At 37.2% G+C, this 20905-nt stretch overlaps 1 protein-coding gene across 1 annotated transcript in view; it reads right to left on the reverse strand.

Moving 5' to 3' along the window:
- The window catches only part of ABI3BP (ABI family member 3 binding protein), a 135280-nt gene that overhangs the window by 70252 nt on the left and 44123 nt on the right, over positions 1-20905 (reverse strand). The window contains exons 7-19 of the mRNA XM_054270463.1: positions 18079-18130; positions 17634-17696; positions 16503-16598; positions 16102-16179; positions 11070-11150; positions 9685-9759; positions 7071-7136; positions 6501-6575; positions 5280-5348; positions 4359-4433; positions 3010-3069; positions 2574-2639; positions 919-993 (exon numbers count right to left, since the gene is read on the reverse strand). Coding sequence (XP_054126438.1) covers positions 919-993; positions 2574-2639; positions 3010-3069; positions 4359-4433; positions 5280-5348; positions 6501-6575; positions 7071-7136; positions 9685-9759; positions 11070-11150; positions 16102-16179; positions 16503-16598; positions 17634-17696; positions 18079-18130 — 931 coding nt within the window. The remainder of the gene's footprint in view (positions 1-918; positions 994-2573; positions 2640-3009; positions 3070-4358; positions 4434-5279; positions 5349-6500; positions 6576-7070; positions 7137-9684; positions 9760-11069; positions 11151-16101; positions 16180-16502; positions 16599-17633; positions 17697-18078; positions 18131-20905) is intronic.

Genomic DNA, 20905 nt, shown 5'->3' on the forward strand with positions numbered 1-20905 from the left:
AGCTGCATCATGTTTGTGTTCAGTGTGAATTCTGCAACAGATAAAAGCTTTTCTAAATTTATCTGTGAAGGGAAGCTAAAAGAACACTGATCAAACTGTAGCCAAATAAGACCAGAGAAAACACAATAGTGTATGCATTTTGTGATTAGCTAATCTTCAGACAATGAACTACATCAATGCTCAATTACCCAATTCCATTTGATTGGTCCCCAGAAAGAGAGTGATGTTTGATACACTGATGTAATAAATGTCACTTGTTAAATCATGCTAGAAGGAACAGGAGCAAGGATGAGAACCTCCCAGCAACATTCTACTATTTTTTATTACTATATGCTGGGAAAATCTCATGCTCAAATACAAAGGCATAAATTGTGACTAAAAATCTTTATTCTTCATGAATAAATGGAGGGAAATAATAAATTATTAGCAGAAGTACCTGTAGAAATAGCTTTTAGGACCAAAATTGTGTACTGGAGCAGCCTTTTAAATATCAGAGACTACTTCAAAAAGTTGTGAACAGGAAACCAAAGACCAGCCAATGAATCTCTTTAAATGTGTCTAGCAGGTAAAGAAAAACTTTCCCACTACAAAGGATAACTGTTATGCTGATATCCCAAAATTCATCAAAGCCTGAGAGTTTCCTCTTAAGTGCTAAATTCTGCCCCACTGACCACATCAGAACCCTTCAGAAATACAATACTAGTCTGAAAGTGGCAGGTGGCATCACGACCACTTACTTGAGGCTAGAACTACTAATTATACACTGGTGATTACTACAAATAACATGAAGTCATAATGAACAAAGGAAAGATCACTGGAGATAACATTCAAAATAGAGGATATATAAGAGACATCAAAATCGTACCACTCGAATATCAAGAAAAATCAAGGATAGGGTATAAAATAAATGCCATTTACCAGTCTCTTGCTCTGACATTTTTCCAGATGTAGAAGTTTGGGGAGTGGAAGTAACATGAAGAAAGTCATGTGAGGCTGGAAAAAATGGTGGCTTATTATTTAAAAAATACATGAACCATCACACCATGGCATCACCTGCAACCATGGACTCAATGGCTTAGAGTTCAAACAATAAAGAACAGAAAAGAGATATATTTTTCAAAACTAACAGAATTTTAAAAAGAAATATGTTAACATGCAAAGATGTGTAAACCACAAAAAATATAATGCAAAATATTAAACAGAATGACACAAGGAATATGGAAAAAATTCCCATGTGGTCAGAAGGAATGCAAGACTGAATAAGTACAAGAACACCGGCCAAGAGGAGTCAAGGAGAAAGTGAATTTATGAGATGAAGATACTGGAAAAAATCCAATTTAAAATTTTGGCAAAAATAAGAGAACATAAAAAGTGATTCAGACAACATCACCAGGCGGGGAAAGAGAAATGAATATCCTTAGCCCAGCCAAATTCATATGCCTTGTTATAATTACAAGTATCTGATTTCTCCACTGTAAAACCAAGACAGCTCAGAAAATAACTTCAAGTAATGCAAAGTAGGGAATGTAAATTCCCTGGAAAAGATCCTGAAGTGCATGAAATATCTCAGTTGACATGAAAGCAAGACTGATCCAGAAAAAAGTGCCAAGTCACTTTTTACTGTTCATTACATTTTTAACTCGCACTCAGCTTCAGATTTTAGGCACACCAGGCTGCTCATGTAATTCTTTGTTACCCCATGGGCCAAAAATACTGCATGGACCCAGGACTGGTCTTGCACACCTGCAGTGTGAAAGAAGCTGCTGCCACAAGCATCTCCCCCACTGCTGATAATTGCCACAGGCAATGCCTGAACTAAACAGGGTTTGCCTGTATGGCCCCATTTACATGTACACTGAAGGTTTATCCCAATGTAGGCCCAAGAGAAGTCACAGGTTGGCTAAAAGCACAACAATATCTCTTGGGACACTGCTGCCTTGAATAGTTGTCAGATCTGGAAGAAATATTGTTAGTACCAGAGGCTGCCAGTGTCTTAAACCATGGAGAAACATAAGAATATTCACCAAAAGCTTAAATGAGGTATCAAGTAAAAAAAAAATAACACAGCCTCAAAAGCAGCAGCAGGGCAGAGCATTCCCAGTTCCAGGTGATGGCAATGGAAAGGCATGGGCAGAAGAAAACCAGCAGACTTGAATGTCAGTGGTGAGGGAACCAAGAGGCGCAGCCTTGCCCAAGGAAGGCCTGCAGGGCGGCTGAGCTGCTGTGCTGTGTTCTTGTGCATTGTATTTGAATGCATCAGGGAAAGCAAGACCCACCACCCAAACACAAAGAAGCAGGGGATGGAGCTGAGGGCCATCTGCAGCAATGTGGTCTCTCTGCAGGATGTCACATGCTTCCTGCAGAAAATGCTCATGGGCCATGGAAAAAGCGTGGGATCAAACAAGAGAATTGCAGAACCACTGTGGCCAGTGCTTCGGCAAGCCAAGCTGCACCAACGAGACTCCATCCTGTCCATGGAAGATGACAAAGGATGCCAGGTGGTTTGGGGTGGGAGGTGTGATGGGCAGGGAAAGAGATGGCAGACAATGGGAAAGGAGGCTGTTGCTAGTTACCCATCAGAGTTGGTTGAGTTGTCAGGGAGGAAGGAGTGGTAGACTTCGGCCTCGGTCTTCGAGCAGCTAAGATCAAACACAGAAACTGCCTTCAGCTCCTCTCACAGGCTGCTGTCACACAGGTCACATCAAGACAGAGCTACAAAGAAGGGGATGTGGCCCTGCTTGGGCCAGGCTGCCATGTCACAGCTTCACTGCCCACGGTGGTGGCACAATGCTGCCTTTCACTGGCACTGGCAGCCAAGGCATGAGAGCAAACCTAGAAATGGCTCCCCAGAACATCTGCAGATAGAATGATTTTTAGTAAGGAGCCATAAAGGTCCAGTCACATCACTGTCCCACTCTTTGGGCCAGCAGCACATCTGCACAGGCTCATCACTGCAGAGAAGAGCATGGCCAAAGGAAGCAGTGGAGGAGGGAATTGCTGGCTATTTACCCTTCCTTGTGGTTTCCCGTGGAGCAGATTGGGTCCATTCCAGGTCTGGTCTCTTGGTTGCTATGGTCAGACACAGAAATGATCTTGAGATGTGCACCCAGCCTTGTCCCAGCAGTACAAACAGCCCCAGCAGTACAACACCCTAAATGTCTGTATTTAGGGCCACACATGCCCTTTCCTGAGAGCACCCTGTGACTCAAACCCACAATCAAGTGTCTTGTTGGGGTTGCAAGTAACAAAATACTGAGCCTCAGTAGCTACATGGTTCTACATCAGCAGAAAAATGCCAAAATATCCAATTCACCAAACCTCTCTTGACATTTCCTCTACAGATTCTAACAGTTCTTGCAGAGGTAACATGGCAAGAATCATACCTATGTATTTAGAGTTCAAGATCTGATTTCAGGTTTCCCTACAATCAACGAAATCTTTCATTCTATGGGTCAGAAATTATTTTCCCAGCACTAATAAAACACAGTGTAGAGAATTTATCCCTTTTTATTATATAAATGCTCACAAGCAAGTGAAAAAATGAGTATTTTCCACAGAATTCCAGCATATCTTACAAGTTACACTTGTACAACTAAACATCTCTTTGTGCACTGAAGAAGAAGTCCCTCTACTCAAGTCATCTCTTCATACCCTGTTATCCTAATTTTGCACAGGGAGAATGCACAATCTAACACATAAACTAGTGCCAAATCTGGACTATGTGTACTCACTACTACTGTGCATATTTGCCCATTGCTTTGGGCTTGGTTTCAGGGTTAAGGCAGGCAAGACTTGTGACAGTTTACAAACATGCCCTTGGATGCAGCTGGCAGCAATAAGGAAATAGTCTGAATGATTCCTCTGGGATATGTTGATATTCCCAGTCTTTGGAAATGGAAATCCTTCTGTTCAGTTCTCGATCCTTTCCCAGCAAAACAAAATGACTCACTAACAAAAGTGTTTGCACCTGCTTAAGAATTGTAGATAAATCTTTTTTCTGCCTGTGGAGGAGCTTTTCCAATGTGCAAAAGGAGCAGACTGGACACGTTAACATTTATTTAATCATTCCTAACAATGATGGGGCCTCCACACATATATAAATATATCTATCTATACAAACAATCCTTCACAAGAAAATCCGGACAAGCTACTTGTTTACCAACATTAAAAAAAAATTCATCTTATCATTGCAATATTTCCTTCCAAATGTCTCAAACCTTGCAGCAGATGCAAATAGTTTCTGTCTTACTGCTTTATACAGAGCAAGTTAGAATAAAGCCTTCATTTAGCAAAGCATTGCTGTGTCTTTTGAGAGGCTGCCTAGATGTGAGAACTACAGAGAAGACAGATATCATTACCAGCTGAGATTGGCGGCATTTCTGGCATGCCAGATGTTGTGACTCCTGAAGAAAGAGGTTCCCTTTCACCTACATCTGGAAAGATAATCTTGTGTTAAAAGGTTTAATTGCCTCAGAGCTACCTGAATAACTCAGGACTTGGCCAACAGGTGGGGTTTTGTTAAAATGGAAGCACACGGAAGATTGCTGGAAGTCAGTTGGGCATTACTCTGTCTCATGGACTGTTAGGCTGGTGTGGAAGTCAATGGGGAAACCATTTTATTCATACTAATGAGCATTCTTATTACCTAATAACCTTAGTAATAAAACACCTTTGGATCCAGAAAGCAGTTAGGGGGCTTGCCTTTTAATGGAAACAGTTCACAGAAATATGTGTAAGCTTTTTATTCCCTCTCAAAACCAAGTTCTCTCAGCACAGGAAAAAAACCCCCAAAACTAAGAAAGGCAGGTCTGCATCTGGGAATCTTAACAATGGGAAAACCAAACACAACCAACTAAAGGGAACTCTCATCTTTGCCTCTGATCCTTCATCTACAAAGCTGAATAATAAGTACAGATGAGAATCTAGTTACAACAGCAATAAATGTATGAATTACTGTGATGGTGACAACTAAAGCAATGCAAAACTTCCAAAAATAGCAACAAGGATTAAAAAAACCCCAAAATTTTGAAACTATATTGAAGTAAACTTTTGAATTTTACCCCATGCCATTCTAACACCTGAAGCTCTTTAGTAATTACAGGCATGGATATTTCCAAATCAGTGGAGGAGTGGAAAAAATAAGATGTAGGGCTACACCCATGGCACTCGATATGCAATGGCTGTCTGAAATCATCAGCATGGAAGCAGCAAAGAACTTTTCAACACCAACCAATCAAAAGGGTATGAAAGGCTTCTGAAAAAATATTATTATAATTTACCAGTGCCTGGTATTTCTGAAGACGAAAATGTCTGAGGAGTAGAAATAACATGAAGAAAATCATGTGAAGCTGGAAAATAAAAGCAAAAATAATGTTGTATTGTTTTGAATTATAAGAAACCTTCTGCAACATCATATTCCTTCATGAGCTGACAAAACTTGCAATACTTAACATATTATGTTCCACAGAAAGGCAGGGTCTGAAATGTACAATAACTGATTAAGTGTGACATAAAAATTATTTTCAAAAACATGCATTAATGCATAATGCATTTTATGACCAAAGTTTTATCAGACTCACATAAAAAGGTGAAATACAGAGTTAAAGAGTGAAAATACAAGGCTATTCAAAATAGGAGAACGTATTATTAAGAAAAAGTAGAAAACTGTGACTGCATGGAATATTTTTCTAGGATCAGGAAGAACAATATCCTGGCGCTAAAACTGGAGAAGGAAAAACGATGACAAAACAGAAGCTGGACCAAATGAAACACAGAAACTTCCTTTTGTCAGACGTGAACAGCTAACTATTGTAATCAATCTCCCCTTCAGTAATGGATTTCCTTCAACGTTAATTTCTTAAAAAAACATATACATCAGGCACTATATTATTGGCATGCTAATAAAATGAAATCTTTCCAACTGGCTCTCATCTTATTATTCTTTTTCCTTATTTTGGAAAACTGTCAGTTGCCCCAGGCAAGTAACATCTATAAAATAATAGAAACACATAATAGAAATTTTGTAAGGATCAACTAGAAAGCATCTGTATTTTCAGTGATATGTTTTTATAGTGCCAGTTAAGAAATCTGGGCAGAATTATATCTATGTTTATACAGAAAGGCTAAAAGAAGAGTGATTGTTTCAAAATATGTCGGAACTTCTTCAGTTCTCATTAATCTCTTAGAACTCAGAATCCTTCAGCAAATCAGGATATTGTATTTATGAAACTCAAGTGTGGACAGTCCTATTTAAATTTTATATTTACAGTAAGTCCAATTTACTTTTAAAACTAAGAATTGCATGCTGTAGAAAAGCCCCTGAACTACTAGCTTAGTATTTCACACAGAATGTCATAAAGAGATCTAATAATTGATGCAGCACTTTCATACCCACAGTTATTCTTCACGTATGTTAAACTGAACAAACTATTCCATGAGGGGCACTGTCTCCTCCAAAAATTCCCAACTGTCAGGAGGATTAACATCATGAGAACCATTACCGGGTCGGGTTGGTTGCAATTCCATGGTACTGGATGGTTTGGATGCCGAAGAAACAGTCTGTTTTTCCTCAAAAGCTGAAAAAAGAATCTAAGCTTAAAATGCTGAGAGAGCTGTGACTTGATGGATCAGCATCAAACACTGAGCAAAGGCTGTGCATTTCCAGATGATGCCAACGCTAAGCTGAGCAAGACGGCAGATGGCCTCAAGTGAGACGTGAGACAATGGCTGCAACAAGGGGAGGGGATGGCTGGAAAATACAGGCTTCTGGCCTTGGAATGCAAGTGCCACATGCTTGAAAGAACTCTTACCAGCAAGGAATTCTCTCTTATTAAATTTTCTGGGTAAGAGCTGCAGCTATACCAAAAGAAGAAAGATGACGACGAGATATGACCACACTGTGTTCGGGCAGTTTTTAAGCTGGCAACAGATACATTCTTCAGGTGATTACACAGACACAAGGACGGTGAATAAGCAGCTCTCTGTGAATGTTGGTAGCCAAGATGAAAATTTGCAGATCTATATGATGCCAAGATAATGGAAAAAAATCACGGAACTAATCCGCTAATTACCCATTTCCATCTCTTTTTTTCCTGCAGAAGGTAGAGATATGGATTTCAAGTCTGGACTCTGAGTAGCTAAGAGCAAACATGAAACAAAATTTTATCATTCCAAGACAGACTCTTTTGGCAAGTGATACAAAATCTAATTTCAACTGTAGCTAACAAGGGTTTTTCTGTTTGAACGTCTCTTTGCTACATTAATTTCTACCCCATTCATATTTAACATACACTACCTAATCAAACTGAATCCTTATTACATGAGAGGATTTTACTCACAGCAAGGCAGCTACAACACAACATTTGATATTCACACCACTTGCAGGTCTCTAGTCACTACTGCATCATGTATAACTATCTTTAAAGAAGTTGTAATGGCAAAAGATAAGAGAAGAGTAGTACAATGAAATCAGTGAAATAATTGTTGAAGTTAGTAACAACACCTACTAGCTGTTATCTGTGATGGGGATTATTACAAAGACCTGGTTTCTTCACTATGAAGTATGGATAACCTGAAGTGTTCTTTAATGAAAATGGAGTCAAGATGGAATTGGGCACTCTTACCCAAAAGCCATCATGTACAAGCTTCCACCATGTGCAGGTTTTGCACTACTGTGCTGCTACTGATCCTACTTAGCTGTGTGAACTGGTCAGTAAGTATTTTTCTTTCTGTTAAAACCCCCACTCAAATAATTAGGTGTAGTGTTCATTACCAGTACGGGAAATACGAATATACATGCCAAAAAGTGAACAGCCTTTTTCTTCACACATTGGATCTGCTTTCCCATTTACTTTCAATCTACCTTATCACATTAACAATTTGGATCCTGGGTTACTATCCTGATATAGCTGAACTCAGCAGTTCAACTGGATGATCACTGCAGGTCCCTTTCAAATGAAACCATTCTATTCTATATGTCTAGAGAAGAAAACACTGCCAACAAAAGCCATACGATTCACAGCTTTTGGCAAAAGCTTCCATTGATCCATGAACACCCAGCAAGAGCTATAAGAGATCTTCCAAAGGCATCAGAACATTGAAGGCATGTTCACAAAGCTATCTTTTCAGAAACATTTGAATCCAAAAAGATACTGACCACACAGGAAGTTTACAAAACAAAGGAGAGATCTCCCTCTAGCACAATCCAGATAGAAAAATAAACAAAAAAGTCTTCAGGGGAGCTAGGGCAGAATACAGGTCACACACAGTTGAACTTCATAAACTAAATTTTGCTTGCTTTGCTGGTTTTATGACAGCAGGTGATCAAAGCATGCAGAGGCACAGTGCAGAGAAATCTCCTCTGTATAACCATGCCCCGACTCTCACAGAACATCTTTCACTTCAGCAGTGATTTCATGGAGAGCACAGATGCTCCCTTCGACCCACTGGCTTGGCCTAACTTCTCATAATGAAATCCCACTTTTGCCAAGTGGAACTATTCAAAGGGAATGGAGGACATGAGAACAAAATCATAATAAATACTTGAATGAAATACTTCTTTTTTCCTCAAATGTTGCTATTATTCCACCTTTTCCACTGAGACAAACATAGGATTAGATTGTTCTTTTTTTATAGAAAGAAAAAATATTTTACATCCCTAATAATTTTCAGTTTTCCAACTACATTTATAGCAAATAGGTTCTTAAATCACTGTGTTTCTCTTTTTCCAGTGCTGCTTCTAATTGGATTTAACCAAATGTCTCTCCCCATCCCCTCAAAGATATCTGGAAAAGAGTTGTCAAAAGAATCTAACCAATTAAGAACAGATTATGAAGATTATTTTCATGTTCTTGAGAATCTACTTCAAATATGCGTTTCAAGAACTAAGAGGCATTCCTGGAAATTATTTTAAAATTTTGCAGACTAGATTATGCCATCCTAATAAGCCAGCACTATTCTATAATAACTTCTTGACTAATGCTTAATGACATAGAAATGAATCTGATTCAAGGGCCCTCCAGGTAACAAGTGTAATAGCTGTTAATACTGAAAGAAGCAACAAGCAATAGTTTTGGTAGAATGAGCTAATTTAACACAAACACAGAGAAAATATGGGCCTGTTATGAAATCAGAAGTCTTGAGCAAGGGAGACACAGGGTACAATGTAGAAGAGCAGAGGCATGAGATGGTGAGAGGTGGGACTGAGGCTGGCACTGGACACCCCCTGCCACAAACAGCTCAACAACATCAGTTATAAAAACTGCACACTTGGAACTGGACAAAAATTAGTTTAGGGTAACAACAAGGACACAGAAATAATATCAACCATACACAGATGGTCCCCTGTGCGGTGAGCTCACATCTGAGAAGTCTCCCAGCAGAAGAAAGTAAGGAAGAGGGGAGGAGGAACAAAGCATCCACACAAACATCATGTTCTTCCCAGCACAGGACTCAAGACACTCAGAACTTGCTGAAATATCCCCACTCATCACCAACACAAGCATCAAAGCACCGAGTTTAGGGTCCAATTACGTAACAAAGGGGTGTACATAGCACGCAAAAAAGGGCAAAATGTAAGTCACTTGTGCGTTACTGTTCTAATTACATTACTTCTCTTATTGCAGCAAGCTTTGTGAAGATATTTTTTCAGAAAAGTTTACTCATATTTACAAAGAAAGTAATTACCAAGTTCTGTCAATGGACTTTTTGGAGCATCAGGGATTCTGGATCCAGAAGGAGGTAGCTGTATTTCGTTAGAAGCTACGATAAGAAAAATAACCAAAAGGTCTCTTGATTAAGAATAATACAAGGCACAACACGGATTTATGTTTGTCTTCTGGACCACTCACTCCTGAAAAAAATGATAATTAATAAAGAAAAGAAAAAGTGGTTCCAACCTAGAGAAAAAACCACATAAATTGCCACTTAAAAAGGTATGTGGAATATGAAGGAAGCCCTTTTTTCCCTACTTGTTAAACAAATATCTATCAGTCATGGGAATTTGACAATGAACATCTGTAAGTAACTATAAGCACCTAGTTTAAAATTAATCAATGATCCATCTTGATAAGTTTTCATATTTTAATCTTTGAAACATAGCATAACCAAGGAAAGTTGAGTATGGTTAAAAAAGGGCAATTAGAAATTAAAATGAAATTAGATTGACTGCTGGTTTTGCTTCAGTAAATTCTGGAAATCTGCTGTCAAATTTAAATGAAAAAAGAAAAAAGTGCAGGTAAGACACTAATGTGAATCCATAGGATTGTGTAAAATGCATTTATTGAGAAGCTTTAGCAGTCCTCTTCATGGGAAGATCTGCATTTCGGTCCTGCAAGCCTTCCTGGTCATTTCCTTTCGCATACAGCCTCCTGAATGCAGGTTAGCTGTGCTTTAGGAAAATCTAAGTGAAGTTTTTTTAAAATATAGAATTAAAAACAACCTCAAGTTCAGATTTGTCCTCGTAATTTTGCATGTCTCAGGGAAGAAAATACAAGCAATAAAATCAACATTAGGGAATTCAGAATTCTGAATAACTGAACTAAATAAGTGTTACACCAAATCACAAAACTAACCATACAACATTGAGATTAAAAAATTTAAAAATCAGTAGAGCTTCTCTTTCCTTCAAGACAAATACAGTTATATCCCATCACGTGCAATATAAAATTGCTCTTACTCATTGCTGTTGGTGTTACTTAAAGAATCTGTAATCAGAAGAAAATCAAGGAGGTAATTATTTAAATTCTATCACTGAGGTCAATTCTACAGATGGACATTTTATGTTATGTCAAACATGCAGATCACATAGACAGAAAGCAGTAATTTTGAAAATCAAATTGAATCACGCAGTGAAATCCGTGAAAGCCACAGTGCAGCCAGAGCTAGGTGCATCCTGCTTTACAATTCATTCCACTATTAGTTACTGAAACCACAAAAAAAACCAGAATATTTTAATCAGGACTTCCTTTGGAGCCAAAACAAAGAGAATGTAACAAGAAGTAGAAAAATTCTGCTGAAAATAAAAAAGTATTTAATGCAGAAAGAATGTAAAAAGAAGAAAAATTAGTTACCCGGGATCTTTTGAGTTTGCACCAATTTGGGTTTAGGCGTCGATCTAAAATCCTCAGGTCCATGTGTTTTCTCAGGCTGAGCTAGAAGAAAGAACCTTAATGTAATTTAAAATCCCCTTGAACTTCTCTTGATTTACTACCCAAAGCCTGATGTTTTTCTTATCACCATTTCATGTCACATCATTAGAATGATTTCTACGGCAGCTCAACTCCATCATGATTTATATTTACTTTTGTTTCCAGCTGTGAAATCTACATGATGCTTTGGATTTATTTGGTTGCAGTTTCATATTAACAAAAGAAAATAAAAGTCACGAACAGCAAAGTTAAGGTCAGAAACTCACACTTTACTTTTGTTACAGCCTCTTAAATTCATTACAATAGATTGTAAACAAGATCCATTACATCATAAAGCAATTTACACAAAATATTTACAAATATTTTCCCTGTTATTTAGAATGGTTTTTAATCCTTCTAATATAAAAATTTTCAGGAATGTAATAAATACTCCCCTGTGATATCTCAGATCTTTCAGTTTTCTAATAATTATATTTGTTATTTGTTATAGAATAGGTTTTGATTTCCATTCATTCTGCTAATTGTATATTTTTAGAGTAATGCACAGGCGGTTTATTAAACAGCAATTAAATATACCTAAACTGAATTGCTGGCCATATTTTAATACACTACTGCACAACTATACTCTGCAAGCTGTTTCACATAACAATTAATGCCAATAGTAATTCAGTCAAGGTCACTTCTTTCCTCTGCATCTTGCTGGAGGTCCCAGAGGTGTTTAATAAGTCATGCAGTACCCAGAATTGGTCATCTAAGACTGTAAAACAACAGGAGTATGGAGCACAGAATGGTAAGGGCTCAGCCTTGAATGCCACAAGCACATTAATGCCCTCCACAGAGCAAATTGCACAGCATTTAGTGCATGTAGCTACTTGGAAGAGATCTTTAATATTGATGGTTGGCATTAATATAGCACTAAGTTTTAGTATTAATTTAATAAAAGACCATTTTCTTTTTGAGACACGTTAGAAGACATTTTGGTTTTTCCACTATCTATTTAACACACTTCAAGCCAGAGCTGCTCATGGAGGTTTATAAGCTTCTTACTTCATTTAGTGAAAAAAAAAAAGTGCTGTTTCCCACATTCTAAAGAGTGGGATTCAGATGCTACCACAGTTACAATTACATTGTTTTCTAGTTTGGAGAATGTGTCACACAGTCAGGAGCCTTTACAGATGCTGCTTTGTTATGGCTCAATTCATCTTCTAGGTCAGCCACAGTGCTGTCACTGCCATCAGTGCAAGGAGGAATTCATTGTCCAGAGAAGGCAAAGAAATTTCTCTCTATGAAACTTGTGGGAGAGAATTCACTCATAAGAAATACTGAAGGAACAACTAACTACCTGTACCTCAGGAGCAGTTAAAAATCTAAAATTTCTTGTTGGTGAGGTGCAATAATGAAAAAACTCTCAAAACACAAGCAAATACAGAACTCACGATGTTCTTAATTTTTTCTTTTTTTGAGGTCAGAGAGTTTACACTAAAATGAAATGCATCTTTGCTGAGCAAGCTGAACAAGATAAAATATGCTTAGAATTAGAACAAAAGAAACCAAGCTCTTAGTTTTGCACAAAACATTGCAGGGATGACATGAAAATAAGACGGATATTTTTGTTAAAAAGAAGATACAGGAAGAAGAAAGTTTAGGCTCTGAAAGCAAAAGTAGAGAAAAGGAATTCCTCTGATTATTCCAGGCAGCAGACAAGTTAGGCCTATTGTAGTGGTTCTGCGAAGTAAAGCATTAACACAGCCAAGTTACTTTATCATCACAGCATGGAATACAGCAAGAATGCACCTAGACAATGCTTCTTAAGTTCTTTCCTCTGATTTCTCTTGATTCTCTTTTCATCTTCATGATGATGAAAGACATTAGGATGAAAACATTAATCTCACTGCTGATATGCCCTATGAGCACAAGGGGAACTCTTCAGGGGGCAGAATGAGGACAGGAGGAACAGAACTTGGGAGACATGGCAACAAAGGAGTTATTTAAACTGAACATTAACCCTGGTTGATGGATTCACAGGTGGCACTTCTCATTTCAAGCCTATTCCATATTTCACAAACCTAATTCAGTAAATTTGTAGCATAATGCCTCACATAAATAACTAGCTTTCTTTTTTGTGGGTTTTTTTTTTGTTTTAAAAAAAAAGAAAAAAAAAAAGAGAAACTAGTTATTTCATCTCCCAGACTAATGTGCTCATATTTCTAAGGGTTGATGAGCTCCAATTTCCCTGTGAAGTTAATAGAAAGACATATATAGCAGAGGAAAAAAAAGTTGTAGCAGCAGTTTGAGGTATATTAGACAACAATTCAAAGATTGAGGAAAACACAAGAGATTTGAGCTGTTGTGTTAAGAATAAATGAGTTCTGAGTGGAAAATATTGTAACAAGCCTGGCAAAGACAAAGAATGAAAGAGCTTACTAACAAGTCTTTCCATGGAAACGCATGCCAAGGGAGGGGAGGATTGAAATGAAGAAAATTATGGGATCCTGGTAGACAAATACATGAAAAGAAGTTATTAAACCATGTCACATCACAGAACACACCCTTTGATGAAGAGCCAGTGGAAGACAAGTGCAGCCCAGCGCACAGAGCCTTTCAGATGGACTGCTTGCTGAAATACTTGGAGCTCCCTTCCCCTCTAGCATGGCTGATGACACAACAGCTGCTGCAGCACAGAGCTCCTGCTAAATCACTGTGCTCTTGCCAGTCTGGCACCAGTCCTTAAACCCTCCACAGCAAATGATTATTATGCCTTACTCAAAGAATCCAGGATGATTTTTCAAATAGAATGTCTGAATAAAATATAATGAAGTACATCCTATTGCTAAACTCAAATAATTATGTCTATAAACTCAATTAATTATGTCTATATAATAAACTATTTAAATGCAACCCTTGAAAAGGGTTGGAGGATTGGTGCTCAGATCTCTCACCTAAGTTACTCATAAAAGAATACTTCAGCATTTTAGCCAGACAAGTTCTTTTTCCATGTTCCATGGCAAGACTTGAAGAACATTTTTTTTTAAAGGATTAATTTGCACTTCCATGTTTCCTGACTTTTTTTTTTTTTCTCTCTCTTTAACTGAAATACTGTAACCATAATGGAGTGAGGCATGGAAGCAAAACCACAAAGGAAGCTTGAAATGGAAGATGAAAATTCTAAATATTTCCATAAGTAACTATTGGTGTGAGAGCAATAAGAATGTGTTTAGTTGTAACAAATTGTTACTAAATTGTTACAAGAAAAGAGAGTACTTGCCAATTATTACCAGAGTAATGAAAATTTCTCCAATTTCATAAACATACAATTCTGTGCCATGTCTAGACATGGCATTGTTTATGGTTAGAAATTCTACATGTTGGTACATAAATAAATTACAGAACACAAAGGAAGGGAAATGGAATGAACCAATGCTCTCCTCCCCAGCTGCCACATTTAACAGTCCTTAGCTGACTGACCAATATATTCCATCAACAAGGAATGACACATTTTTATTAAGGAATGCAAGCTTGAGGGCTGAGATTTGAGGACATGGATTCTGACGGAGAATCAACCATACTAATGTATTCAGTTCTCAATTTCACAAAAAATGGCAAAAGTTCTAGAAAATACACTTCCAGTTTGCCAGTTCTTAAACAGCAGTAACTTATACAAAGTAAGTAATCTAATAACATTGTCAAAAAATTTAATTCCACAAGAGACCTTGAACTGTAAGAGAGACCTTGAACTGTAAGAGAAAACAAACCAATCAAACAACCTTAGAAGACTCCTTACAGCTTTCTGAAAAGGATCCACATGTTTCCAAAGCATCCTTTGATAATAAATTGTTGTGAAGAGGCATCGTTTTTTCCCCTCTTAATATTTAGGATGAACAGAAAAAAGCCATCCCTATGAAGGTTTTGCAGACAGGAAAGAATAATTTAAAGCAGAATTTGGAAAATATGTTTATCTATTGAGTAGAAAATTAGGTTCCAACATTTTCACAGAAGAAAAAAAGATGGATTGTTGCTAATGATTACATGATATTGCTGCATTTCTTTACACCTTTTTAATTCCCTATGTGTTTTTTGAAGGGTTTTTTATTCTGCTTTGGTTTTTTTAAGACTAAGGTGCATTTTAAAATATACTCAAGGAATAAATTAAACACAATCATATTTAAGGGCAGTATCTGTCTGACTTGTGATGTCAAAGAACCCACATGCTACACTACTCCATCCAGCCAGGAAAGACTTGACAGACAGAAGAGAATAACTCCAGCAAGGTCACATAATATGTCTAACCAAACCAAAGCAAACCTCTGGTCATTGTTTACTCAAATTCCTTTTTAGTTTTAAATTCTTGCCACTGCTCAAGCATCCCTTCTTCCTTTCAGCAAAGCAGGTGGCAGAAGCCAGCTCTTGTCTCCTGTGACAGCAGAACCAAGACTTCCCACTCAGTTATAGGATTAGGGCCAGACTATAGAAAATGAAGATAAGCATATGCCCTCTTAAGCAATTCTGAAATGTGGTTCAGTAAAGTGGGTGATAAGTGATCTTCATCATTTGACTCTGAACAATTCAGCTCTTTCCAATCCTTTCCTCCCTCGCCCCCAGACTGAAAATGTTCAAACATATGACTGTACTTGTCATAAAAATGCATAAAGTAGTCTGTGTTACACAAAATAAACCTCACTTTGCCATTTTGCAAATTTCAAGGCATCCATCATGACACAAAGTATAATTCTAATTCCAAGCAGTTTTAGAAACCTAATAATTATTTCACCTGAAACTTTTGTCCAGAATTGGATTCAGATTTTTTATCCACATTACCACTCCTTGCTAATTCAGCCACTATCCTCCTGTTTTCCAACTACTATTTTAACTGTAGAGCACAAAGACGGGTTTCATTTTAGTTTATGTATTTGGCAAAGACATTCCACAGAGTTTCTAAAAACAGAATTTTCATTACCTGGAAGGGACTGTGGGGAGATTTCTTGAACTTCTGGTGTTTTGGATTCAGCAGGCCATACTCCAGTTTCATTCTTAGCTAAAAGAACAGGCATTAGAGAGTAATTACTAAGATGTATCTGCTCTCTTTTACCACAGATTTATTTCTGTCTCACTTTAGTTTGACTAAGTAAGCCAACATGGATTAATGTGGACAGCTGAGTACCTTTAGGACCCAATGAATTTCCACTGCACAATCACTGCAAGCTATGTTAAACACATGTGGATTTGGTTTTGTTTTGTTCATTAAAAGATATTTTAAAAATAAAAATTTACAGCGAGGATTTAATGACTTATGAATCATTATTTTCACAGTGCAAAATGGTTTTCAGCATTTCTCATTTGTTTAGCATTTCTGCTTACCCAGTTTTTTCCTGGATGCTTGAGGTATGTCATCTATTGTCAGGAGAGGAGGAAGTTTCTGCTGACTTTCATTGAGACCTGGAACAATTAGGTGCACTACAGAGAAAGATGTATGCCATTAATTCCGGAAGACATGAAAGCACACAGTCTGCTCTCTGAGATGAGTAACTACAACTGAACCACTGGGAGCTCAGGCTGAAGATCTGGAAAATTAATTTTTCTATCCTGTTACTATCTCTCCCATTTGGTGCTATTTGCCCTTTATACCACTCCTTCTATCAGCACCATCTCATGATTTATCAGAGTTGGAAAGCATTTGACTCTGGAACACACAACTCTGGAGTACTGCAGCATCACAGATACTGGGACAGATTCTGTCTGGTGGGCCAAGTGGGCTCAACACCAGACTGGGTTTGTATGTGTGTGTTTGATTCACATCAATACACTGAAACTCACACAAAGAAAGCTTTGGCCAAAGTTAAGCAGTCATAGAAAATATATAAAGGGATAAACAATAAATCCAGGAATAAATTGGTCACAAGGTACATGGTGCAGTGAGCCTTTCATGGAAATTTCAGGCAGACCAGGAAATTTCAGGAAATTTCACCACACTGTATGGCAGACTTTCCCCTGGTTTAATGTTCTAAGCCAATATTGCATATTCTTATAGGTGAAACAACAACAAAAAGCATGAAACTGAATGGCTTGGAGGGAAACAGTAATGCCCTGAGATCTAACATCAATTTCTAATTGCAAGATTTCTGTAGTTTACTATATCAGGTTTGTGACTGGAGATGTGAAGTTACTGTGCTACCTGAAAAGCCCAGTAAGAACAATCCAAGATCTTTGCCATAGAATTTATTTGAAGTATAAAAGAACTCCTTGACTTAAACAGTCACAGTTTCTTCTTTTAAATACAATAACAATGAAGTGATTCTACTTCAATTAAGTAACAACATTCTTGAACCATCTGTACCGCCATAAAATGCAACAAATATTGTCTGCACCAGCTGCAAAATATCCTTTGATATGCAAGGAAAAACAATTAAGATCAAGAAAATTAAAAGCATTTGCACAATTCTAAGTTTCAACCAGGGGTTAAGAGAATTAATAAAAATATCTTCTAGTCACCTAATATTGCTCCTGGGAGAGAGGAACTATCTGGTGCTTTTGACTGTGTCCGATTTTGAATAACTGTGGAGACAACACAGGGATATTAGAAGCTAATTAAAACAACAATAACAACAACCACAAAACTGAAATAAGAAACAAAACCACACCTGAAACAAACCCCACCATTCTAAAAACCTTTCCTCAATACTTGCAGATCAGGACACCATCCTAATCCTTCCTGTATTTACATTCAGTTTAAGAGACTGCAAACTCTGTTTTCTCTACATCATCTCCTAATTGTGCATCTCTTTCCCCTGGCATATTAATTTTGGTGAAACTGAAATTCTGTGCTTATGTTATTATAGGGACAGCTGCAGGACATCCCATTGCCCTGACACTCATTTTAGTCTCAAGTCACTCTTGCAGAGTATAAGAACACATTTCAAACAATGCACAAACTTACTTTGTTTGATTATTGTGACAGGGACCAATTTCTTATTATCACTCAGTATAATCTGAAAAAAGAGAAAAAATGGATAAAAGTAGTGCCTTGGGAGAAGTGCCACAATAGTAATTGAACTGAGCAATAAAAATAGAGGATTCTAATCAAATACCACGCCTGTCCCAAATTAACAGTGGATATGGCTCTGGCCCTGGTCCCTGATGGTTGTGCTTCAGTTCCCACAGGCTAATGTGGTAATATCACATTTTGATCTCCTTCTATCAGCTCAAGATGTTTTGTTTAATAAAACCACAGTATTTTAAAGCTTAGGAAACCCCAATTCTTTCTTCTCTTAAGGATCTCTGGAGCACTCACTGGGGAGTAGTCCAGAATGCTGAAGAAAAGATGAAATTTAACTACAGCAAAACATGTGAAACATATCCAATTAAAATTTGGTCACAGGACACAAATATATTCTCAGGAACACTATATTTAGAACACAGACTATTCCAGAACCAGGTACACATTTGTAAACTATCAGTACTCTTGGGTGCATAGCCTGATTAAAGTAGATTAGCTCAGAAAAATCTTATTTAGTGGAATTGTTTCCAAAGCACAAGCAGCCAGCCACCCACATGATTCTTAAATTTTTATGCTAAGTACTTGGACTCCTATGCTGTTCATATCTCTTTGACCCAGATTACATCTTGCCTAAATGTGAATGTGAAATTATATTGATACCATTAAAAAAAAAAAAAAGGAATACCTGAATGGACCCCACAGCTATTAAAAGAAAACAGTTGATAACAAAGATAAGAATTATGAACAAATTCTGAAAGCTTAATAATACACTCAACTGATGAGAGAAGGTAGACTGTAATGCTAATGACATAAAAAAGCTACATACATTAAAAGGGAATTGTTTTAGTTATATTTGAGTTACAAGAAAGAAAATAACTCCTTCCATGCTAAATACATTCCGCTGAAATCAGAACCAGATAATTTTGTTCTTGATGACATCTGGCCTACTTCATGTGAAAGAACACTTGCATGAGAAGTCAGCACTTGATGACAAAATGCTAATCATTTACCTAAGGATAGCTATTTTTGTTCTGTTCTAAATACTTGTGAAAAGCTTTAAAAACAATGGTTGGGTACACATTAAACACATACCAAAGTTTAATAAGCTGAAAGAAGGCCAATCTCCACAAGTAAGATGGACCTTTCCTTGGATGGGGATGGGGAAATGGATGGAGGCAATTTACTCCATGATTACTGTCTGCTACCTAATAACAGTTTTGCATTGGTGAGAACATGGCTCAATCATTGTCATTATATGAGGGTAGAAATAATCTTCCTTCTTTATTTTTTCTTTTTTACATTTCCATTTTGTTTTCTAGTAAAAAATTGTGTTGCAGACAATCAGCTTTTGAAGTAGCTCTTCTATTCATGTGACAAACAAAGAGGACGGAATGCATTTGTTAGAAGAAGGTGTCAATTTTATTTTATATCTCCACAGCAGCCTTACAATCAAATAAACAGCTCTAAAGCTGGAGTGAATGCTTTTGTAACCTCTACTGTATAACTTCTAATCATAATTGCTATCAGCCTTTTTACTAGTAAACAGTTCTTAAATTGACAAGAACATTCTTTGTTGACTAATAATGGATGGCTACAATGACAACAATATAAAAACTCAAAATACCTTTAAGTATATTAAAAATGTAGTTTTTCACTCAGGAATGAATAATTGACATGAAATCCATGTTCCCCAGCTGCTCACCTGCACAAATCTCTAACTGCTGCACTTGAAATCTACCCATGCTGTCAAAGCTTTCTTCTCAGTTTCCACAAAGTGACTAATTTAGATATTCCTAGTAATATTTACTACTTGTACAAACTATTTTGGAAATGTCAGCCCATCATCTGTAGGAATGGCACTATCAACCATATTTTTCAGATAGGGAAAATAAAGCATATAATTATTAGGAACATCAGTTATATAAACAGCTGCTGCCATCATGAAAGAAGATGGGAAATAATATATTCCTTATTTTCAGAGGAAAATAAGAAATGTAAATTATACCATAGGTCAGGCATCTCACTTCTTGCCATACACATACAGCATAATCTTACAGGACTGCAAATCTCAAATGTTCTGTGAAACAGCACATGGTAACAGTACTTTAAGAGACTTGTTCTTTCTTTCTGTGTTGTATTCTGATACTTCAAAAAGCAAAACTAACTGGCATGCACATAAGAGACTCCTCAAGGAAGGATCATGGTCAGTCTAGGCTGAATAAGGTTTGGAAGAGCAGGAATATTTCCTTCTATAGTTTAACAAATGGTAGAAGCTGAGTCCTTTTTGGCTGGAAAAGTGGGAAGGATCGCACCTTCCAGGTGAACATGAAACTAGAGGAACTTAACCAGAAAGAAGAGGAAATAAATTTCTACTGCATTTTTTCTGCCCTACCACTACCCATTGTTTATGAAAAGAAGAAGAATAACCATTTCTAGAATACTTCTTTTCTTCCACTCTCTCCTGAGTTGCTGCTTACACAGCCCTGGGAGCTTAGACAAACTTAAAGGATGAAACTGCCAAAAGAAACACAAATGATATGTGACTGATGTTGAAAGGGCAGAATGACTAGATGGGTTGGTAATGTTGTTTTAATAAACAGCCTTTAAAAATGTCCTTACAGAGAAGAGTTAGGACCATGTTGATATGAGTCAGTTGTGTCTTTGGAGCAAAATAAAGCACAAACAAACTTGGCCTAAATCACATTCATTCTGGCTTTGCATCAATGATCTGATCACACCACTGAACCATACCCCACCTAGTGCTGTG

Source organism: Melozone crissalis, unplaced genomic scaffold (assembly GCF_028551555.1).
Source record: "Melozone crissalis strain CALT ecotype California unplaced genomic scaffold, PUWL_Pcris_2 ptg000009l_1, whole genome shotgun sequence".
NCBI lineage: Eukaryota > Metazoa > Chordata > Aves > Passeriformes > Passerellidae > Melozone > Melozone crissalis.